The sequence below is a fragment of the Equus przewalskii genome, chromosome 11 (assembly GCF_037783145.1).
Source record: "Equus przewalskii isolate Varuska chromosome 11, EquPr2, whole genome shotgun sequence".
Lineage (NCBI taxonomy): Eukaryota > Metazoa > Chordata > Mammalia > Perissodactyla > Equidae > Equus > Equus przewalskii.
The window spans coordinates 28,360,536-28,380,201 of record NC_091841.1 but is presented as its reverse complement, the minus strand read 5'-3'; the positions used below and the strand labels follow the sequence as shown (position 1 = coordinate 28,380,201).

Here is a 19,666-nt window from a genome sequence, read left to right as displayed (position 1 = left end):
CGACCCCACCCACTCCCACCTCCAGAAGTCCCAAAAAGAGGCAGGTCAGTGCCATGATTCAGTACTTTAATTCCCCAAGGGCAACACTCAGCTGCGGGAGGCCCTCCACCGGCAGCCGTAGCCTGCAACCCTTCACGTTCATGATTCAGGGGCACAGCCACCCCCACCAGAGACAATCACACTCACTCCTGCCCCCTAGACACACCCCAGGCCTCTGGAACCGGCCCAGGGTCCCGCTGCCCTCGCGGCCTGCAGGGAGGGGCTGCAACAGCTGCCCTCATCCCCACCCGTCCACCTAGCGCCCAGGGCGCCCACGGCCCCTCTTGGACTTCTTGGTCCCTGAGGGGGGGCGGATGGGGAGGGGGGCAGTGCTCGAGGGTGGCGGTGGTGGCGGCAGGAGAGGAGGTAGCGGGGGCTCCATGGGCTCTGGTGGGCCGGGGCTGGGCCGGAATCCCTCAAAAGGCGAGAACTTCAGAGGGCTGCAGGGGAAACCAAGCGGAGTCAGTGCCTCCTGGCCCCGGGGCAGGGGGCCGACTTCCCCACCTGCCTGGGTGCCTGGGCTGTGAGGTCAAGTGCCCATCCAGGCAGCCCCTGCCACGAGAGGTCCCCATGGTTGATGGGGAAACGGAGGTTAACACTGGTTAAGAGACTCGGCTGAGGCAGCCCTGGGGTTGACAGCAGAACCGAAGTTAGGACCACCGGAGCCCCCTGCCCCCAGCTCCACGCTCCCCTCTGCCCTGGGGTACCTGATGGGGGTCCGGGGGCTGCTGTTGAGGCGTCTGGGGGAGCGTAGCTTAGGCTGGAAGGAGAAGCCCTCCTTGATGCTGTCCAGGACGGAGGGCGCCACATACGTGAAGCCCTGGGGGGCAGAGGCAGGGCTGGGCGATGCTCCGTGTCCGGGTGTCTTTAGCCACCATCCCCACCCATGTCCCCATAACCCTCAGGGCCCCCAGGACCTCACCAGGAAGGCCTGATTGGCGCTCTCACTGAGGGCCGTGTCGTCGGGACTGTCCACTGGCGTCTGCCGCGTGAAGTGGGTGTCAAACTGGCTCACGTCCTCCTCTGACTGCTGTGGGCAGACCCGCGAGGGGAGGGGTCAGGGGGCGTCAAGACGGGAGTCCTCCACTCGCCACAGGGCCAACGCGATCTCCACTCACCAGACAGGGCCTGAAAGGGGGGTCCACGCGGCGGGCCAGGAGGTCGTCCCAATTGATGTGCCGGAAGAACGGGTGCCTCTGTGGGTAGGGTGCCCCCCAACATGCCAACATTTCACCCTCCTTGGCTCCCTTGGTAGCTCCCTCTGCCCTAAGGCCCTGCCCCCTGCACCCCTGCCCACTCATGGTGGTCGCAGGCCCACCTGCACATCGGCAGCGTCCCCTGGGCCACCCCCGATCCGCTGGCTGGGATTCCGCTTCAGAAACTGCAGGACAAGGGCAGAGGGGGAGAGTCTGGGGAGAGGTCCTGCTCATGTGCGCCCTGTTCCCAGGGGCTGGCTGGGTGTGGAGAGGTGAGATAGGGTGTCGGGGAGGAGGCCTCTGGAGCGTAGTCTCCACCTACTGACGCCCTCAGGACTTCCAAGGTTTGGTCCAGTGGCCCCTTCTCCAGGAAGCCTTCACAAAGGTGCCCGGCCGCCAGTATCGCCCCGGGGAGCACCTTAGTAGGGATCCGACTGCAAATCTGGACGGGGCACCTACCCCCCATGTTTACCCCCGTTGATTGCCTCTTTGATGGGAGAGCAGCGAGCTCATCCTGAACATTCTGCTGATCAGGACTTGGAAGAGGGACCTGTCCAGGGTCAGCAGCTGGTCTGCATCAGAACTAAGGCCCAAGCTCAGCATCTTGGACCCCAAAGCCAGTGCTCCTGCATCCCAAAGGCCCAGCGCACAGGCAGGGATGGCTCCGGATCCCCACGGCCTAGGGAGACTCAGGAACCCGTGCAGGGCCTGGGAGAAGCGATGGGGGGGGGCGGGGGCCAGACCAGGGACAGGAGGGAGAGGGAGCCCACCTTTTTGACAAGGTCCCGGGCATCCGGGGTGAGGTAGGGGGGCAGTGCCAGCTTCCCTTTGATGATCTTGTCCATGGTTTTCTTTCGGTTCTCCGCAGTGAAGGGTGGCTAGAGAAGGCAGAGGATGAGAGGACCCTTGTGGGCCTCCCACTGGGTGGGCCTTGCCCCTGCCCCGGGAGGGGGCCCTCCTCCCGCCCTCACTCCCATCCTCCCAAGGAAGCTGGACTTGCCGATCCAGTGAGCATGTCGTACATCAGGGCCCCCAGGCTCCACCAGTCCACCGCCCGGTTGTGACCACTGCGCACCAGAATCTCAGGGGCCCTGGGGGCCAGGTGGAACTGTCAGTCAAGCCAGGCCCTTCCTGGCTGTCCTCCTGACCCCTGGGCCCAGCCAGCTGCCACTTACATGTACTCAATGGTGCCACAGAAGGTGTGGGTGACGGCGCCCTCATGAATCGACTCCTTGCAGAGTCCGAAGTCCGTCAATTTGATGTGGCCTGAGGAAGAATGTTGGAGGGGGTTGGAAGGATGCCACGGGGCTCCCCATCCCTCCCCACAGATTCTGACCGACACATGCGCACCCTGGCTGTTAAGCATGATGTTCTCCGGCTTGAGGTCCCGGTAGATGATGCCTTGGGAGTGGAGATGGCCCAGGGCCAGCGTGATCTCTGCCAGGTAGAAACTGCAAGGACAGGACAGAGTGACAGCAAGGACAGGGGTGGAGCCAGGCCTTTGGGGGAGGGATCCCGGGAGCCCCTCAGGAGAGAGGCAGGAAGGAACACCTACCAGGCCGTGTCTTCCAGGAAGATGCCCTCTCGTTCCAGATGTGTGAAGAGCTCACCGCCTGCGACACAAACACGTCAGCAGCTGTGTGCCGGGCCCAAGCTCCTTTGTTCTCTGAGTCTTGGTTTCTTCTCGGGGAGAGTGGGGCTCGTCATTCCCGCCCTACCTGCCTCACAGAGCTGCCGTGGGGATTCAATTCAATCAGCAAACATCTACCGACGCCTACTCGGTGCCCGGCCCTGTGCTAGGCGAAGCTGGGGACACAGAGATGAAGAGACCCAGCCATCGCCCTTGGGACGCTCAGTCTACTGGGGAGACAGACATGCACGTGGCTGCTCTAACACACCAGATGGAGGCAGCAGCTCCAAGAGCTTAACCCAAGACATCTCACAGAGGAGAGAGAGGGGGACAAAATTAATCCCGAGGTGAGGGGAGAACAAGCCTTAAAGGGGGTGCTGAGATGGAGTGCAGGGAATGAAGCTCAGGGGCTCGTCAGGTACAGATGGGGCAGCTGGGAGAAGCAAGCCCGGACTGCTTCATGATGAACAGGGGACACCAGGCCAAGGAGGCCAGGCTTTCTCTGGGCAGTTACAGGGAGCCATGGAATTCTGAGTGTTGGGGACAATCCGTACTCTGAGGCGATGACCCTGGGAGTTAGTAGAGGAGATACTAGGAAGAGGGTGAGCTGGAGGCCTCCCCAACAGTGTGTCCCCCGCCCCCACCTGCCCCAAGAGGAGAGGATTGAGGACACTGCAGAGAATGAACCAACTGGACTTGGGACCTGACTGGATGCAGGCACACGGGAGAGAGGAACAGGACATGAAGGAGTAGTGGCAATGGACAAAACAACCCTCTGGACTTGTATACAAACTCCCAATGCTCCCATCCACCCCCAACACAGGTGAGGGACACAATAGGTGCTGGACAGATGTTTGCTGAATGAATGAATGAATGAATGAAGGGACGAACAGATGGATGGATGGACGGGTGTGGGGGCCCCCTGGCCATTCTACACACCCCGTCTCCCCGGGCTTCCCCCAGACTTCCAGGGCTCCCTGTGCTGGTTCCCGGGCCCTGCCCACACCCCTGCTGGGCCTGCACTCATACCACTGAGGCACTCAAGGATGAGGTAGAGTTTGCCACCAGTCTGGAAGGCATAGGCCAATTCCACAATGAAGGGGTGCTTCACTGACTCTAGAATGTTCCGCTCAGCCCGCGTGTGTGCCGTGTCCTTGGCGTTGCGCACAATTTTGGCCTGGAGAGACAGGGATCGGTCAGAAGTTGAGCACCCAGGGCGCCTTCAGTCCCTCCAGCCATTACTCTTCTGCCAGCCCCTGTCCCTCCATATTTCTCCATAACTCTGCTGCCTGCAAGCAGCAATCATCCTGCTTTATCCTCCAGCACAGTGTTCCTCAACCTCGGCACTAACGGCATTTCAGGTAGATAATTCTCTGTTGTAGGGGACTGCCCTGTGCACCGGAGGATATTTAGCAGCATCCCTGGCCTCGACCCACTGGATGCCAGCACCACCCCTCTCTAGTCGTGACTCAAAAACGTATGCAGAAATTGCCAAATGTCCCCTGGGAGGCAAAACTGCCCATGGTTGAGAATTACTGCAAAACAATATAATCACAATTGACGATAAACCAGTGAATGCAAAGACGGGGACCGTCTCCTCCGTCAGGTTCCCTGCCGTCTTCCCAAAGCCTGGCGAAGGGCATTGAGAATGGCAGCCACTCAGTAAGGATTTGTTGGTTGAATGAATGACTCACCTTCCTCAGGACTTTCATGGCATATATTTTGCCCGAGTTGGTGCCCTGCACCTTTCGCACCTGGAACACCTGTGGGGCAGGGGAGACAGGATCAACTTCCCTCTCCACCTTCTATCGTCAAAAAGCCCCACCCTGCAGCTCTGGCATTGGGACCAGGAGGCCTAGGCCCACCCAAGGGCGGGGCAGTAAAGATTTCAGGTCTGACTCTGAGAGGATTTGCCCCTCCCTCCTTTACGTGTCTAGTCTGATGTCTATCAGAGGCTCTACTGACTTACAATCTAATTTGTTCTGAGAACCCTTTGCTGCAGCAAGACTGAGGCTGCAGGCCAGTGAGGAAGGAGAGAGAGCCAGTACCTTGCCATAGCCCCCCTTGCCCAGCACACGCAGCAGCTCAAAGCAGTGGGGCCCAATGCGCTCAGGGCCCAGGTTCACACTGGTCTCAGTCAGCTCCACCTCCTCATAGTGTCCTACAGGCCTATGGACACAAGAAGTTATTGGGGGCAAGGCCCGGGTCCCCTTCCCCAGCCCATCCCCTCCTCTCCCAACACGACCCTCACTCACTCCAGGCCAGCCGCCCTCAACTCGGCAAGGGGACACACGTCCTGTGAGAAACCGAGGGGTAAGAGCCAAGAGAGGTGCCAGGATCCCTCCCCCCTAAGCTAGACTGCTTGGTCCAGGAGAAGAGAGGGTCAGGCACCGGAGCTGTCAGGTGATGGACCGAGACTGGGGAGGAGAGGCGGAGGGCAGTAAAGGGAGAATCAGGGGAAGGGTTGGGATCCTGGAAGACAGGTCGGGGTAGGGTAGGGTCAGAGCTTAATAGGACCAGGATCTGGGAAAGATCGCGGTCTGCAGGAGCGGAGCCTACTCTGGGTGGGGGGAGGCGGGGGGATCCCATCGTTTGGGCGATGGGATCGGCTCCGGGATCGAGCCGCGCCCGGGTGGACCACTCACCGCGGGGCTGAACTCTGGCTCGCCCTCGCCCTCGCTGCCTTCCTCTGTCTCCAGGTCCAGGTCAAACACGGCCGCCATGGCGGCGCTGGCCCCGCGGGCCCCTCGGCCCGCACCGGGCCGCGCTCTGACTGACAGCCCGGAGCCGGACCCTGTACGTTGTCATTCCGCGACTGCGGCCCCGCGCGCCCGATGACGCAAAAGGCTTTCTCCCCCCCCCCCGTCCCCCGCCGCCCGATCCCCGCCCCCCCACCACGCCCCACGAGCAGGTTGCTTAGCCTGCCGGGGAGAAAAGATGGCGTCCGCCGCAGGGCCTCGCGGGAATTGTAGATTCAGAGTGTGGGGATGCCAAAGCCTGCGGAACCCTCTTCACGGGACCCTGTCTTCCCAGGACAGCTCCCCAGGGGCGGCACCGGACAGAGGTTGGCCTGGAAGGCGCCTACCTTGGCTCTGGGGAGAGTTTGAATTTGGATGGGGCACAGAAGCGCATGCAGGTGTGAGCGTAAATGTAATTCCTAGTGGAGCCTTGCGCTGCCAGGCTGGCTGGGTGACGAGAGGCAGCTTGCGTCTCCTTTCTGTTCGCCGCTGAAAGAGAGGCGGCTGCATCAGGGTCTCCCTAAGGTGCCTCCAGCCTCGAGGACCCTGCAGGTCAGAGCGTTTACTGGATGACAGGGTAAACTGGATGTTGCCAGGCTCCTGCCACAAAGGGTTTGGATCTCATTGATCCATCCGTAAATATGGGCTTGTGCTGCGTTTTCTCCATTGCCGGTTTAAGCACATTTAGTAATTCGGCTACCTGGTACAGAACAGGCACTTAATAAAACTCCACTGAAAGAATGAATGAAGGAACACCCCAAACCTGACTGTGACTTTAGATTTGGGCATGGGTTCTTGTTGGATGGGGCTCTGTGGGGGTGAATTTGGGCCAGACCGGGCCTTGGATGAGTCCTGATTGCCGGAGGCTGTCTGGAGGTGATTCCAGTTGGACAGTGGAGGCTAGATATGAACTCAGATGGACAGAACTCAGGGGGTCTCCAGGCTGGGGGAGGAGGGTTATCTGGTTGGACGTGGCCCTCTGGTTGTAATTCCACCCTCAGGAGACCCTCAGTTTTGGGTGATGGTGTGGGTGCCCTTGGCAGGCCCCCACTAAAGGTCAGCCCAAAGATCTGGCCATTGTGGCGGTTTATCCTTAGCTCCAGATGCTACAGGGGTCCCCTAGCCACCTCTCCCTCCTCCCTTCCTCACACTCCACCTAGCTGAGCCTGAGAGATGTTGTCTAAGTCACAAGAATCTGTGCCAGACTCCAGACATTTCACTAGTCCATAAGCCTTTATTGTATGAGGGATGCTTGTGGAGCTGTCCACAGCTCCTGTGCTGTGAAGTGGCGGGAGTTCTTTAAGCAGCCTCCCTGAATCGGGAAGGGAGAGTACACTCTCCTCTGCCAATGCTAGTTAGGTGTGCCAGAGCCCAAAACACTGAAGCTTGGAGAAGATGCAAGATGCAGGGGAAGGGGGTGTTCACATGTCTCCGGGCCACATATGAAGGAAGGAGGGCAGGGAGGTGAGCGGGTCCTAGAAGCTGAGTGGGCATGTAAGACTCAATAAAAGCAGAAAGCTGGCCCTTGCAGCTTGTCCCTCGACCTCGAGGCAATGGTGTTTCCGCTTTGAGCCTGTTTCCTCCTCTGTAGAAGGGGCCATAGTGTCTACCTGGAGGGGAGATGACTACGCCTGACCCCAGGTCACCGGCTTCCACTGCTCAGGCCAAATGAGGCAGGTAGGCACTGCCAAAAGGTGTCAGCAGGCTCAAGAACTAGACTGGAATTTGTTAAATGGGGGGGGGTGAGAGTAAGAGGACAGGGGCTTAGTCTCAGGTTTTCTTGGGATTTGTCTAAAGCCAGGAGCCAGCCAGTTCTCTCCTCTTCTAGATGGCAGAAAGAGAGAGAGCTGGAGGGGTGGGGAGGTTGGGGTGGGTTTGGGCCCACTCCACCTCCCTGGGTGCGCATGTGTGTGTATGGGCAGCTGTTGTTGCTCCTCCATGGCTAGAGTCCTGGGGCAGCTGTGGGCTGGACTGGGGCCTTTGGGAGGGCAAGAGGGCCCAGCAGCCCCCCCCAGATACTTTATTCTGTGGCCCTCAAGCCCAGGGGTCCTTGGTGTCAAAATGGCCCTGCCACTCTGGAACAGCCCTGAGGCCTTGGAGTGGGCCCGGCCAGGGTTGGGGCAGGGCTATGGGAAGAGAGGCAGGGAGAGCACCCGGGAGCAGAGGGCAGCACAGTGCCCCACCAGCACTTCGGCCCTGCCCCCTGGCCCCAGCGCTATTTGAAGTGGGACAGGAAGTGGGCAACAGGATACTGAGGCCCGTCGATGCCCAGGCCCTGGCAGAGGCCCAGCAGGCGGAGGCGGGCCTCAGCAGGACTGGGCCCAGCACAGGCCACGCTGCAGTAGGGCTCCTCGTACTCGCCGGGCACCAGGGCCTCCTCCAGCTGATTGAAGCGCAGCAGGCCCCGGTCGTGAAGACCCTGCAGGGTCTCTCGGCTGGCAGTGGAACTCAGCGCCTGCAGGTGCTGGGACACCAGACACATGACACCCACCAGGTGGCCACGGGCACGTGGGTGGGTGGGCAAGGCGGGCCGCAGGCCACAGGCCACCATAGCAGCCGCCAGGAACAGGTCCACACCATAGAGCTCCAGGATCCAGTCTCGCAGGTAGAAGCCGCCCATGCGCGGGTTGATCTCGATGAGCCTTGGCCCAGCCCTGGTCAGCTTGAGCTCCACGTTGAAGACCCCATCCAGCAGCCCGCAGCCCAGGCAACAGCGGAAGGCTGCTTGCACCAGCTGTGCCTCCTGCTCCGGTGCCAGCCCGGTGGGCATGCAGGCTGCCGTCTCAGTGAAGCCAGGCAGCCGCGTGGGGCCATTGTCGGAGACAAAGGCAGCCAGCAGTCGCCCACCAAACAACACCAGGTCCACATCATGCTCAGTGCCCTCAACGAACTCCATCAGCAGCATGGCATTGCCCCAGCCCAGCCCAATGCCAGGGTGGTCGGCCTCGCCCTGCAGGTCGCGAGCGATCCGGGAAAAGTGCTCGTGGCACTGCGGTGCGTCCTCCACCAACCGCACGCCCACCGCGCCTGCCCCAAACTCCAGCTTCATGACACCCGGCAGGGGAACCTGGCGGACGGCCCGCTCCACGTCGGCCTCACTCTCCAGCGGGCAGCAAGGCACAGCATGGAGGGAGGGTGCAGGCCAGGGTGGGCCGTGGCGACGCAACAGGTGCAGCTGGGTGCGGCTCTTCTGCTTGGCCAAGCGCATGGCAGCCGGGGGGTTGCAGGGCAGACCCAACTCCTGGCAGAGCAAGGCTGTGAGCACCAGGCAATCGTCCCAGTAGGAGAAGCAGCCATCTAGCTGCAGGCCACGTGCCCGCACCAGCTCCGCCAGCAACCGTGCATTCTCCTCATCCCTCCGGTGCTCTGTCACGTCAAAGTGGATAAAGGTCTGCACCAGCTGGGACGCAAAGTGGTTAGGGTCCGACTCCACCAGGTGCAGCTGCAGAAACCACAGGAGGGCAACACACCTAGATCAGCCCGCGCTGGGCACTAGAGAGATAGATGAGGCCTAGAACGTGGTCCTGGCCCCCAGGGGAGACAGGTTCACCAACACTAAGTGCTCATAAAATATTTGTTGGTGGTCGAATAAATGGAAGGTGCAGAGGTGGGACACCCAACCCAGGCTGGAGGGGAGGGAAGGCATCCCAGCTTAAGCTGGGAGCTGAATAAGAGTCAGCTAGAGGAAAGGTGGCTGCAAGAGAGAAAGGGCGGGGGGGGGGGGGGGGGGGTGGGAAACACCAGGCTTGGGGCTCTTGACAGTGGCCTGGTGTCTTTGGGCATCACAGTCTTGGTCATCATTCACACAATATGTTCCAACACTGGGAGGTGCCCACAGAGGATTCTGGTGGGGCCTCACGCCGCCCAAGCCCACTGCCCACTGGGGGAGCACAGACACAAAGCAGCTGGTACCCAGGGCAGAGGCCACCCCTGAAAAGGGAGGGGGGGGGTGGCTGTCAGCACTCTAGCACTTGGCAGCAAAAGGAGCAGAGAGCCAGTCCAGGTGGAGGACGTAATGCACAAGGCATGGAGCGAAGAAGCTTAGGAACGGCTGGAGGAGGTACCCAAAGCGGGTGCTGTACTGTGGGAGAGGGGAGAGGAGGTCACCGTGGTAGACAGGGGCCAGGAAGAGCCTAGACCTTTGGCCTCCATCTTCCTATCTGTTCAGAGGGAATAAGGTCTAACCGGCCTGCACAGCTCCAGATTCTGTAACGTGAGCCTACTGTTGTGAACCTGATTCGAGATCTGTAAGCTGCACCCGACCACCCTCCTTCTGTCCTCAGGAACTCAACCTCGAAGGGCCTGTTCTCTGCAGGCTAGAGCCAGGAGCCTTAGCTGGCATTCAAGGCCCGGGTTCTGGCACTAGCGCTGAATGCCGCCCCCGCCCCTCCAGCCCATCTACCCTGGGCTTCTCTCTTCCTGGAGGGCTGTGTGCCCTCCCCGAGGGGCCTCTTAAACCTGGCGGGGACAGAATTCGGCTAGGGGCCAAAAGTTGAGACGCCGAACCTGGGCCGCGAGGCGGGTCCGCCTCTACACCTGGGCTCCACGCCCCAACCGGACAGCCCCGCGCAGACCCCGCCCCTAGAGGTGCTGGCCCCGCCCCAAAGCCCACAGCACCCCTGCGCCCGGGGCTCCGCCCCAGCCCCGCCCCAGCCCCGCCTCCACCACTCCGCCCGCGCTCTCGCGCCCCGCCCACCTTGAGCCCGTAGTCGCGCGCCGCCTCCCACACGAACTTCTTGCTGACGCCGCCCGCGCCGATCAGCAGCAGCTGCCTGCCCTCCATGAGACAGCGCGCCGAGCGCCGCAGCATCGTCTCCACGAGCGGCGCGGCCGCCGCCGCCTCGGCCGCCGGCCCCCGGCGCGGCGCGGCCCACAGCCCCTCGAGGGCGCCGCACGCCTCCAGACACAGGCAGCCGTTCAGCTCCAGGGCCACGGGGGTCAGCGCGCCCCCGGCCACCGTCAGCGCGAAGTCCACGCCTGGGCCAGGCGGGGGGCGCGGGGTCAGCGCGGGCCGCCCTCGGGCCTCGCCTCCCCCGCCGGCCCCGGCCCCGGCCCCCAGCCTGGGCCGCACGCACTCACCGAGGAAGTCAGTGCGGGCCCGGCGCCCGCCGCGCTGCTCGGCGCTCAGGCCGGTCTCCAGGGCCAGCACGGCGGCCAGCGCGGCCTCGGCCGCCGCCTTGACGCGCCGCCGCACGACCGCCACCTGCGCCGCCTCGCCCAGGCCGCACTGGGCCAGCGCCACCTCCAGCGTCAGCGGCAAGGAGCTCTGGTGCCGCAGAGGCCGGTCCCCACGGCCCACGCCGCACACCACCTGGGCAAGGGGAGGCTCAGGGGGCTGGCCCAGGAGGCGTTCCCCGAGGACTACCGGCCTCCCCCGTGCCAAGATCCAGGCCAGAACCCTCAGTGGACATTCGAGAAGCCCCGTCTTCCAATGTGACTTACGCTGCACGAAGCACCTTCCCCTGCCACTGTCCATCTGATGCCTAGACCCCAGCTAGGGTCTCTGCTTCGGGAGGGAGGGCTCCAAGCATGCTTGCTCCTAGCTGCTGCAGCCCAGGAGGGCTGTGCCTCCCTGGTGTGCCCAGCCCTAGAGCTCCCTGAGGGCAGGGGCGAGTCTCTCCCTCTCAGCTTGGCCCAGAGTTGTGTACCCAGGAGGGTCCCCAAGCCTCCCTGAGCTCCCCAGCTTGGAGGCTGGGGCTCCAGGCACTGGAGGTTTATCAGGGACCCTGAGTTAGCCTCTTCTATGGGCAAGAGCACCTGGGAAGAGGATTCAACCTTGGGCCCCAGTACCCAGCATGGGGTTCCAGGCAAGGCTCCTGATGCGGGAGGGGTGCAGGAAGGGTTGAAGTGGAGGGAAGAAGTGTCAGACCCAGGAGTCCTCCCAGAGACAACCAAGATCTCGCCCCAAAATTTTGTCCTTTCTCTGCCCAGGGGCCCTCATCAGCCCAGAGGGGCTGGGCTGGGTTGTGGCAACAGTCACCTTGCTCAGCAGGGGCCTGTCGCCCTGTGTCCGACACACCACAGCACAGATACGCACAGCCAGCTCAGGGCCGGGTGGGGGACTGCCTGGGGGAAGATGGTGAGGCCTGAGCCCAGCACAGAGCAGCCAGGAGGCCGAGCCGAGCTCCCATCACTGGCTGGCCCAGGTGGCTCTCACCTGGGAAGGGCAGCCGGGCAGGTGGGCACACAGCCTCCACCAGCACACTCTCCTCCTCCTCCAGTTTCTCCAGTAACGCCAGCACCGTGTCTACCACTGTACCCAGCTCTGTTCGTGGGTACAGACGCAACGCCTGCCGCCCCCGCCAGCGCCAGCCGCTGAGCTTCACAGCCACCTGCAACAGGGAGGGGAAGGGGGCCTCCTCACCACCCCATGTACCTGCGGGGTGGGGTGCTCATACCATAGGAGCCAATGAGTAAACTGAGGTAAGAAGGCAGGGGATTGCCACAGAGGGATGGGGCAGCCACAGGGCTCAAAGTTGGGGACAACTTCCCAGCAGAACTTGGTACACATCCATGGGTCCCATCCTGCTGGCATCTGCACAGCCCTCTGGGGCAGGAGCCTGTTACCTGCAGAGCATCACCCAGGGCCTCGGAGAGGAGAAAGGCCCCCACTTCCTCCTTCACCAGCGTCTCCTGGCCCTCTTTGCCACTCAGCTCCACCAGCCGTAGTCCCTGGCTGGCATCCCCTCCCCGCAGCAGTACCGGTGGCTTGTAGGTAAAAGCCAGTGTAGCTGGCACGACCACACCACCCTGCTGGGCCAGCAATCGCCTCGTCAGCAGCCGGTCCTCCAGCAGCCGGGCCAGCTCAGCAGAGGCTCCTGTGGGGCAGGTCAGGTCGCGAGCAAGCTCTGCTGCCTCTCGACCCCAGCAGGACCCCAGCCCCAGGCCCGCCAAGAAGTAGGTGGCACGGCGCGGGGGAACAAAGTCGTCCAGGAATGTCAGGCCCCCCGGGTGGAAGCTCACGGCCTTGGAGACCAGCAGGGCCGCCTCACCCGGCTGCCCGGGTGCTGGCACCTTCGTCAGCCAAGCAGGGGACAGGCAAAGGAGCATGTTTCCTGTGGGCAGAGGGAGGAGCGTTGCTGGCCAGGGAAGGCTTAATGCCCCTATGCCCTCCAACTCCAGCCTGGGCCCCTGGGTAGCAGGGGGCAGCTGCTCCCAGAACCCACCCCCACTCAGAGCATGGCAGCTGGTCCGCTGGAATGCAGGCAGTTGCCAGAGTTGCCGGGTATTTTGGGATGTGGCCGGGCCAGGGCAGGGTTGCCCTTTCTGTAGGAGGGGGTGGGGAACTTGGGCACACACTCACCCGGGCTCTGGACCCCACCCTCCAGCAGCACGGACAGGAAGGTGCTGGGGGATCCGAGAATGCACAAGGTCACCTCGGCCCCGGGGCAGCCTGGGGGGAAGAGAACATTACCAAGCTCACCAGGGGGTCCTCTGGCTGTCTTTCTGTCCACCTTTCCCCACCCCCACAGCTCTGCCCTCACCCTTGGGCCCCCAGGTCATTCCCAGTATGTTCCCTAACGGGATGGAGAGGGCGCTGGGGAGGGAAGAGGAAACTGCCTGCCCATCCCCGCCCTGTGAGGCTGGCTCCCTTCTCTCTACAGCTGGTCCGGAAGGCACTGGAGGCGGGGTGACCGGAGACCTGGGTTCTAGCCTGAGCTCTGCCGCTTTCTGCCCTGTGCAGTGGGCGGAGGAGTCTGTCGGCCTCAGTTTCCCCATCTGTACAGTGGGGCCAAGTCTATGATTTTCAGGTATTCTAGCTATGAAACCTCTGTGCACATGAAATCTTTTGTGGCCCCCTGATATAAAGACAGGTTAGCAGGGGCGGCGTCTTCGGTCTCAACTGCCAGCTGCCTCTAAGCAGCTCCCAAGACACTTCTAGAGAAGCTTTGGCTCCACAGAACATGGATTGCAAATCCCTGGGCTGGATCTCCCGGGGGCGGGAGGAAAGCCTCGGTTTCCACTGGTGCCACATGCCCTCGGAAACGGTGCCTGCCCGTGGGAGGCTGACTGGCCTTGCCTCCCTGGCTTCAGATGAACCTTGACAGGGGTGGGAAGCACCCTCCTCCCCCCCAGGAAGGCCACCCTCCGTGGAGCCCTCGGGCACCTGTGCGGGGCACCTGGCTGCGGTCCTGGGTCTCCGGAAGGCCAGCTTGCTGCAGACAGCTCTGCAGGAGGCTATAGTAGTACACAGTCCCAGCCTGGGCCTCCGCCCCCTCAGGGGAGCCCTTGCAGTCCAGGCCCACGTCGTGGCGCCAGGAGCCAGGGAAGCAGCCTGGGGGCGGCAGGCCAGAGCCCCCTCCCCAAGGGCACTCCTCTTCCTCCAGGTCCTTGGAGCCCAGGGGGCAGTCCCACTCGGGACTCAGTGGATCCAGGTGGATCTGAGGGGGCAGAAGTGGTGGGTCTCGGGCAGGGTGGGCAAGGAGCACATTAAGTCACCCACGGGTGTAAGCCCCCCATTCGCCTAACTTTGGGTTATGTTCGGGGCAGTACTGTCTCAGGAACCAGGAGAGGATGGGGTTGGGTTGGGGGATGAAGTCCCGTTACCAGGAACATGTAGGTGGGAGTGCTTTGTAAACTGGGTGTGCAGTGCCCTGGGGGGTGGGGGCAGAAGGCAACGAGCTGCTGGCTGGACCACTGCCCCCCATCCCACGCCTGGGTCTGCCTGAGCTTGGTTCACAGGGGCAGAGGTGTTTGTGAGTTTTGTTCATCGAGGCAGCCCGGGCACCTGAAACAGTGCCTGCCCCCTGTAGCTGGTCAATAAATGGCTGTGGACTGAAGAATAAATGAACCAAGCACTCATTCTCGGGCCGCTCACTTCTCTCTGGCCTCGGTGACCCATCTAACCTCATGGAGCTCTGCTGAGGTCTGAATGTGTAGGTGAATCTTTTCCATTGCCATCTCCAAGTAGGCCCTGAGGACCTACTGTGCACCCAGCCCTGTGCCAGGCATTGGTAGGCAAATGGTGGAGGCCACCTTCTTTTCACGTGTTCTGAGTCAGGGAAATGCTTTCTTGGGATGAAATCTTACACCCCTGCCCCTCTCAAACTGGCTTACTCCCGCATGGGGCTGCTCAGAGGCTCAGGGTGAAGACACATGGGGACACAGGTGGGCCTGTCCTCCAGGGGACAGGCTGGGCCACCTTGGGTAAGTCGTGAGGCTTCCTTGGGCCTTGTGGGTGCCTGGCACCTGTCCTCTCCCACCCTGGGATGCTGATGAGGCTAGGACCACGAGAATCACCTCCGTCATGGGGAGACAGTGTGCAGTGGCCAGGAGGGCAGAGTCTGGGCCTCGGACCTGGGCTGGAATCCTGGATCAGCAGTGCCAAACTCTGAGCCTGGGTGCCTTCTCTTAGGAGGTGAGTTCCCTGAGAGCCCAGACTGTGGGCTCACTGCCATGTCCCCAAACCCAGAATAGTGCCGGGCACACAGCTAGTGCTCAATAAGTGTTACAGAATGAATGAATGCCAAGGGGTCCAGCAGCGCCCACCTCCCAGGGCTGAGGGGGGAGAGGTGGAGTGTGTGGCACACAATAGCTGCCTGTCTAGAGTGGGGAGTCAGAGGCGTGTGTGCAGCTGGTCAGGGGTCTGAGCTTCTGCACAGGGTACCCCCCAGGGGTAGGCTTCTGGGTGCCAGAGGCTGCCCCTGGGCCCCCCCTCTGCCCAGGGGCTTGGGAGAGACCAGAGGAGACTCACCATCTTACAGGTGGAGAGGCTGAGAGACTGATGACAGAGACAGAGGGACAGAGACAAAGCAGAGAGTCAGGGCCGCCAGGTCTCTACCCCACTGCCCAGCCCCTAAGACTCTTGGGGCCAAGAGGTGGCCGCCTTGGTGCCTCTGTCCTGTCCCTGCCAGGAGGTGTCCAAGGCTGCCCCACCCCCACCCCAAGTAGCCAGAGGAATTCCTGCCCGCCGGACCCCATGGCTCCTGCACCCCGAGCTCACACATCCCGGGTTGTACTGGGCAGCCCCGGGGTGCCGGCACTTGACCGTTCCAACGGAGGTGGGGGTGGGGGGGCACGCCGGGTCCTCGCGCGCTTGGCAGGGGGCGGGTAGCGTCGCGGGTCCTGCTGGGGGGCGCGGGCGCTCAAGGTCCCCGTCCCCGCGGCCCCTGCCCCCGCAGCCCCCCTCCCTGGCTCTCCCCGGGGGCGCGGGCAGGAGCCGGGGTACCTGGCGGCGGCAGCTGCTCGGTGGGGCTCGCGGGCGGCGGACGGGCCAGGGCAGGGCGGCGGCGGTGGCACGGCTCGGGACTAAGGCGGTGCCACTTTATATAGAAGCGCCAGGGGCATGCCCAGTGCCTGGCGGGGGCGGCGCGGGGGGCGGGGGGCGGGGGGCGGGGGGGAGGGCAGGCTATTTGTGCCGGGGACCCGCCCCGCACCTCCCACCAAAACACTCGCAACCCATCCCAGGACCCGCGGTACAGCCAGGGAGAGCCAGCCAGAGGGACAGACAGGGATCTTCAGAGACACAGACTACGGGAAACAGAAGACTAGGTACCAATGGTCAGGGAGGGTCTAAGAGGGTCACAGACATAGGGCTGTTGTGGTAAAGAGAAGACAGAGATGGGGACGGGGACGGAGAGATAGAGAAAGTCCCGTAATGGAAGAGAGAGAGAATGGGGAGAGAGGGAGAGAGGAGGGGAAGGGCGGGGAGAGCTGGAGGGTGCACAGACTGGTACTAGGGCCCGCCCTTGGGGGTGGAGTGGCCAGGAGAGGGCTGGGGCACACAGCCAGCGGAGAGCCCTGCCCTTGGATGGAGTCCTGAGCTCTCAGGCACTCCCAGCCCCGCGGCTGCCTGTCCCAGCCACGAGCTCTCTGCCCCAGGGCAGGCTCTCCCAGACAGGCGCTCTCAGGCAGGGGTCCCTGTACATCCGCGGGTCCCTTCCTCACCTCTCCCAGCCCCTACTAGAGTAGTAACCACTCAGGAAGAGCCCCACAAGGGCAGTCCCAGTTCCCTGGGGTGCCCTCTGCCTGCAGGGGGCCAAGAGGGAAGGGAGTGGCCAGCCTGGGGGGGTTCAGTGGGTGAGAGCACGGGAAAGGGGGTGTCTACAGGATGTGCCCTGCCCATCAACCCCCAGGTCAGCTGGACACCTGCAGCGATACCTACAGTCTCCTCCAGACACACATCCTTACACCCAGGTGCACCCCCCCAAGCATTCACAGAAGCACACACCCCAAGAGACCTGGCTTGCAGCCACAATTTTTTTTAATTATTTTTTATTATTATTTTATTTTATTATTTTTTTTAAAGATTGGCACCTGAGCTAACATCTGTTGTCAATCTTTTTTTTTTTCCCTTCTTCTCCCCTAAGCCCTCTGGTACATAGTTGTGTATTTTTAGTTGTGGGTCCTTCTAGTTGTGGCATGTGGGACGCCGTCTCAGCGTGGCCTGATGAGCGGTGCCATGTCTGCGCCCAGGATCCAAACCGGTGAAACCCTGGCCTGCCGAAGCGGAGCGTGGGAACTTAACCATTTGGCCACAGGGCTGGCTCCCACAGACACAGATTCACCCCAAGAAACACGCCCAGACTCACACCCTCTCCCGGAGTGTGTCACACCAGGCGAGTTCTGATCCTAGCTCCAGCTGTGGGACCCGGGCACCTCCCCTTTCTGGTCTGAAGCTCTCTTTTCTCCTGCCCAAAATGGGGCGGGTGCCCACCTCACAGGGCTGTGGTGAGGATTAACATAGGGGCCTGCGCCCAACACATGTAGGATGTTGTCACAGTTCCTCCACCTCACACCCTGAACTCAGACCCTCTGCCTAGAGCCCCCCAGCTGTCCCTGAGAGCCTCCTGGAACGAGGGGCGGCCACCCTAGAAGGTCCCTTCTCTTTCTACGCGGGTAGCCCACGCTTCAGTGTGAGCCCACTGGTGGGACAGAGGCCGGGCACCGATGGCATCAAAGAGCATGAGCTTTGACACTTAAGGGTAAAACCCGAAATTCAACTGAGTAGATTTTAAAGATCTTGTTGGCTTTATTCAACGATTCATGCATCGGACAGCATCGCATCTGGCAGGTAGAAAGGAGCTCCAAGGAGCTGTGCAAAATGCAAGACTTTGCCAGGAAGGAGGCAGGAACAAGGAAGTTATCCTGGTAACAAAGCGGGCTGGTGATGGCGAGGTCCCTTCCTTTTAGGGGGTGTCAGGGGTCTCTCAGGCGGATCACCTGACCGGTGCTGACCGGGTGATTCCTGACTTACTGCTCTAAGATTCCGTTTCTGGGAGAGCCGAAACTGTAACTAAGTTAGCTCTCAGTGTGGTGACTTGGGCCTTAGCATAAGCGACTCCATTCGGGGCCTGTTGTCCTGTTTTAACACAAGCTATGCAGCCTCTGTGGGCTCAATTTTCTCGTCCTCAGGTGGGGATTACAATGCATCCTTTAGCCCAGGCTCGGCTGCAGGGGCACCAGGTGGGAGGTGAGCACTCCCTAGCAGGGTCAGCAAGGACTTCTTGACCTTGTCCCAGGCGCTGGGTGAGGGCTTTTACATGCTGTATCTCACTTAACTGTGAGGTCGCAGTTATGATTCTCTGCCTTTTACAGATGAGGAAAGTGAGGCTCAGAGAGGTGGCATGACTTGACCAAGGTCACACAGCTGGTGAGAGGCGGAGCTGGGCTCTTCCCTTTGCCAGAGTGCGTGCATACATGCACAGACAGCAGTGTGGTTCTGTGCCCGGTCCCAGACCATCCCAGCTGGGCCCCGGCTGTAATGGCATTTGCCTTGTGGATGCAGGGAGGAAAATCAGGGTTGGGCAACTGCAGCTCAGGCCCAGGGCCCTGGGACTTTGGGGCAAGCAGCCTCGCAGGGCATTTCTGCTCTGTCCCTACCAGGAGGGCCTCGAGCTCACTGGAGGCTGAGCTGAGCCAGGTAGGGGTGGGGTGAGGAGAGGCAAGGTCTCCGCTGCTGCTCAGCTGGACTGGACAATCATCATCACAACAATGAGACTGACGAGCGCTCTTGGGGCTGGGGTGGGGGGAGCAATTATTATCCCATTCTCTGTAGGAGAAAACCGAGGCTCAGAGGAAGTGACGGGGACTTTCTCATGCAGGGACTTTGCAGGGAGTCCAAGTCTGGCCTCTGGACAGTGTGTGGATGGGGGGATCCTCTGGGGTGGGTAGCACTGCAGGATGGAGACCATGGGCCCTCCCCACCCCACACCAAGGCAGGAAGCCATTTGCCCTTCCACTTTGACCCAGCCCGATACACATCCCTGGGAGCCATCCCAGCTTCAGCTTCTGCACGCTGAGTGCTCTCAGGTACATGGCTTGCCTTCTCTGAGCCCCATTTCCAGGTAAGTTTGTAGGGAGCTGGGGTTGCCAGGTTCACTGAGTATGGTTGTGCAGGTTGCTCACTGCACAAAGGTACCTGGCTGAGTGGTCACTTCCCCTCTACCACGCAGGGCTGCACATGCCTGGAGGGGTTAGCGCAGCCCTGTGGAGACAGCGGTGTGTAGAAAAGCGTCAGTACGAGGAGAGCTGCTTTTCTGGTCTGAGCCCTCAGCTCAGCTCGGGCCCTGTAGGTGGCTGGCTGATGATGGGCGGACTCCCTAAGCTCCCTGCAGGTGTGTCCCATCACCCCCTGCCCCACACGGCGCCTGGGATTCCTTAGATGCCCCTCAAAGGCTAAGACATTGTCGAGAAGGCACAGAGATCTGTGCTCAGCGGCTCTGCCCCTCGCTGTGATCTTGGACCCCGGTACTCAAGCTGGCCATTTCCCCTTGCTCTAATGAGGCTGTCACTGCCACCTGCAGAGAGAGGGGGTGTGGGGTGGGGAGGGGCTCTGAGAAAGGGGTCTGTGAACTCCAGGTGAGTGGGTCATTATTAAGCTGCAGGGACCCCAGGGGGGAGGGGAGGGGAGAGGGAGGGCTCGGCAAGCTCTCTTTAACTCACAGGGCCCCCCCCCCCCCCCCCCCCCCGGCTGCCCCACACTCAGAGGGGCTGGGACCCAGGCTGGGGCAGGGCTGGGGGGAGTGGGCGGGAACAGGAGAGAGAGCACCCCAGGAGACAGACCAAGGTGGGTTCCCAGTGGTGGGTGGCAGGTTCATGGCTGCCGATGTGGGGCAGGGGTA

At 61.9% G+C, this 19,666-nt stretch overlaps 2 protein-coding genes across 7 annotated transcripts; both read right to left on the bottom strand.

Annotated features, from left to right (window-relative positions):
- Window positions 1-49: 49 nt before the first annotated feature.
- Window positions 50-6,701, bottom strand: RPS6KB2 (ribosomal protein S6 kinase B2). The gene is made up of 15 exons (XM_008533773.2): window positions 5,511-6,701; window positions 5,121-5,161; window positions 4,914-5,034; window positions 4,560-4,628; window positions 3,895-4,042; window positions 2,791-2,848; window positions 2,586-2,686; window positions 2,411-2,501; window positions 2,236-2,326; window positions 2,006-2,113; window positions 1,358-1,420; window positions 1,158-1,235; window positions 962-1,069; window positions 747-859; window positions 50-479 (listed from the first exon to the last, which is right to left on the bottom strand). Exons 1-15 carry the CDS (start codon window positions 5,586-5,588, stop codon window positions 296-298), a joined length of 1,452 nt encoding a protein of 483 aa, XP_008531995.2. The 5' UTR covers window positions 5,589-6,701; the 3' UTR covers window positions 50-295.
- Window positions 6,702-6,817: 116 nt separating this feature from the next.
- Window positions 6,818-15,906, bottom strand: CARNS1 (carnosine synthase 1). Of its 6 annotated transcripts, none has more exons than XM_070565604.1 (11): window positions 15,772-15,837; window positions 15,298-15,324; window positions 14,844-14,913; window positions 13,711-13,984; window positions 12,907-12,996; window positions 12,171-12,658; window positions 11,761-11,935; window positions 11,584-11,669; window positions 10,683-10,914; window positions 10,300-10,580; window positions 6,818-9,045 (listed from the first exon to the last, which is right to left on the bottom strand). In XM_070565604.1, the coding sequence occupies exons 3-11, from the start codon at window positions 14,850-14,852 to the stop codon at window positions 7,819-7,821; spliced, it is 2,862 nt and encodes a 953-aa protein (XP_070421705.1). In that variant the 5' UTR covers window positions 14,853-14,913; window positions 15,298-15,324; window positions 15,772-15,837; the 3' UTR covers window positions 6,818-7,818. The 6 variants fall into 6 exon arrangements, with proteins under 6 accessions (XP_070421705.1, XP_070421707.1, XP_070421708.1 ...); XM_070565606.1 differs by lacking the exon at window positions 15,772-15,837 and adding an exon at window positions 15,547-15,579; XM_070565607.1 differs by lacking the exon at window positions 14,844-14,913 and having other exon boundaries at window positions 15,772-15,906.
- Between the last annotated feature and the right edge of the window lie 3,760 nt (window positions 15,907-19,666).

Coding starts and splice junctions, on each gene's coding strand:
- CARNS1 (XM_070565604.1), bottom strand. Junction 12,659..12,906: donor GGGTGGGGTCCAGAGCCCGG/GTGAGTGTGTGC, acceptor CTCTGCCCACAG/GAAACATGCTCCTTTGCCTG. Junction 9,046..10,299: donor CGCGCGACTACGGGCTCAAG/GTGGGCGGGGCG, acceptor TGGTTTCTGCAG/CTGCACCTGGTGGAGTCGGA.
- RPS6KB2 (XM_008533773.2), bottom strand. CDS start 5,588: ATGGCGGCCGTGTTTGACCTGGACCTGGAGACAGAGGAAGGCAGCGAG. Junction 5,162..5,510: donor AGCCAGAGTTCAGCCCCGCG/GTGAGTGGTCCA, acceptor GGTTTCTCACAG/GACGTGTGTCCCCTTGCCGA. Junction 1,236..1,357: donor GGGACGCTGCCGATGTGCAG/GTGGGCCTGCGA, acceptor CCCTACCCACAG/AGGCACCCGTTCTTCCGGCA.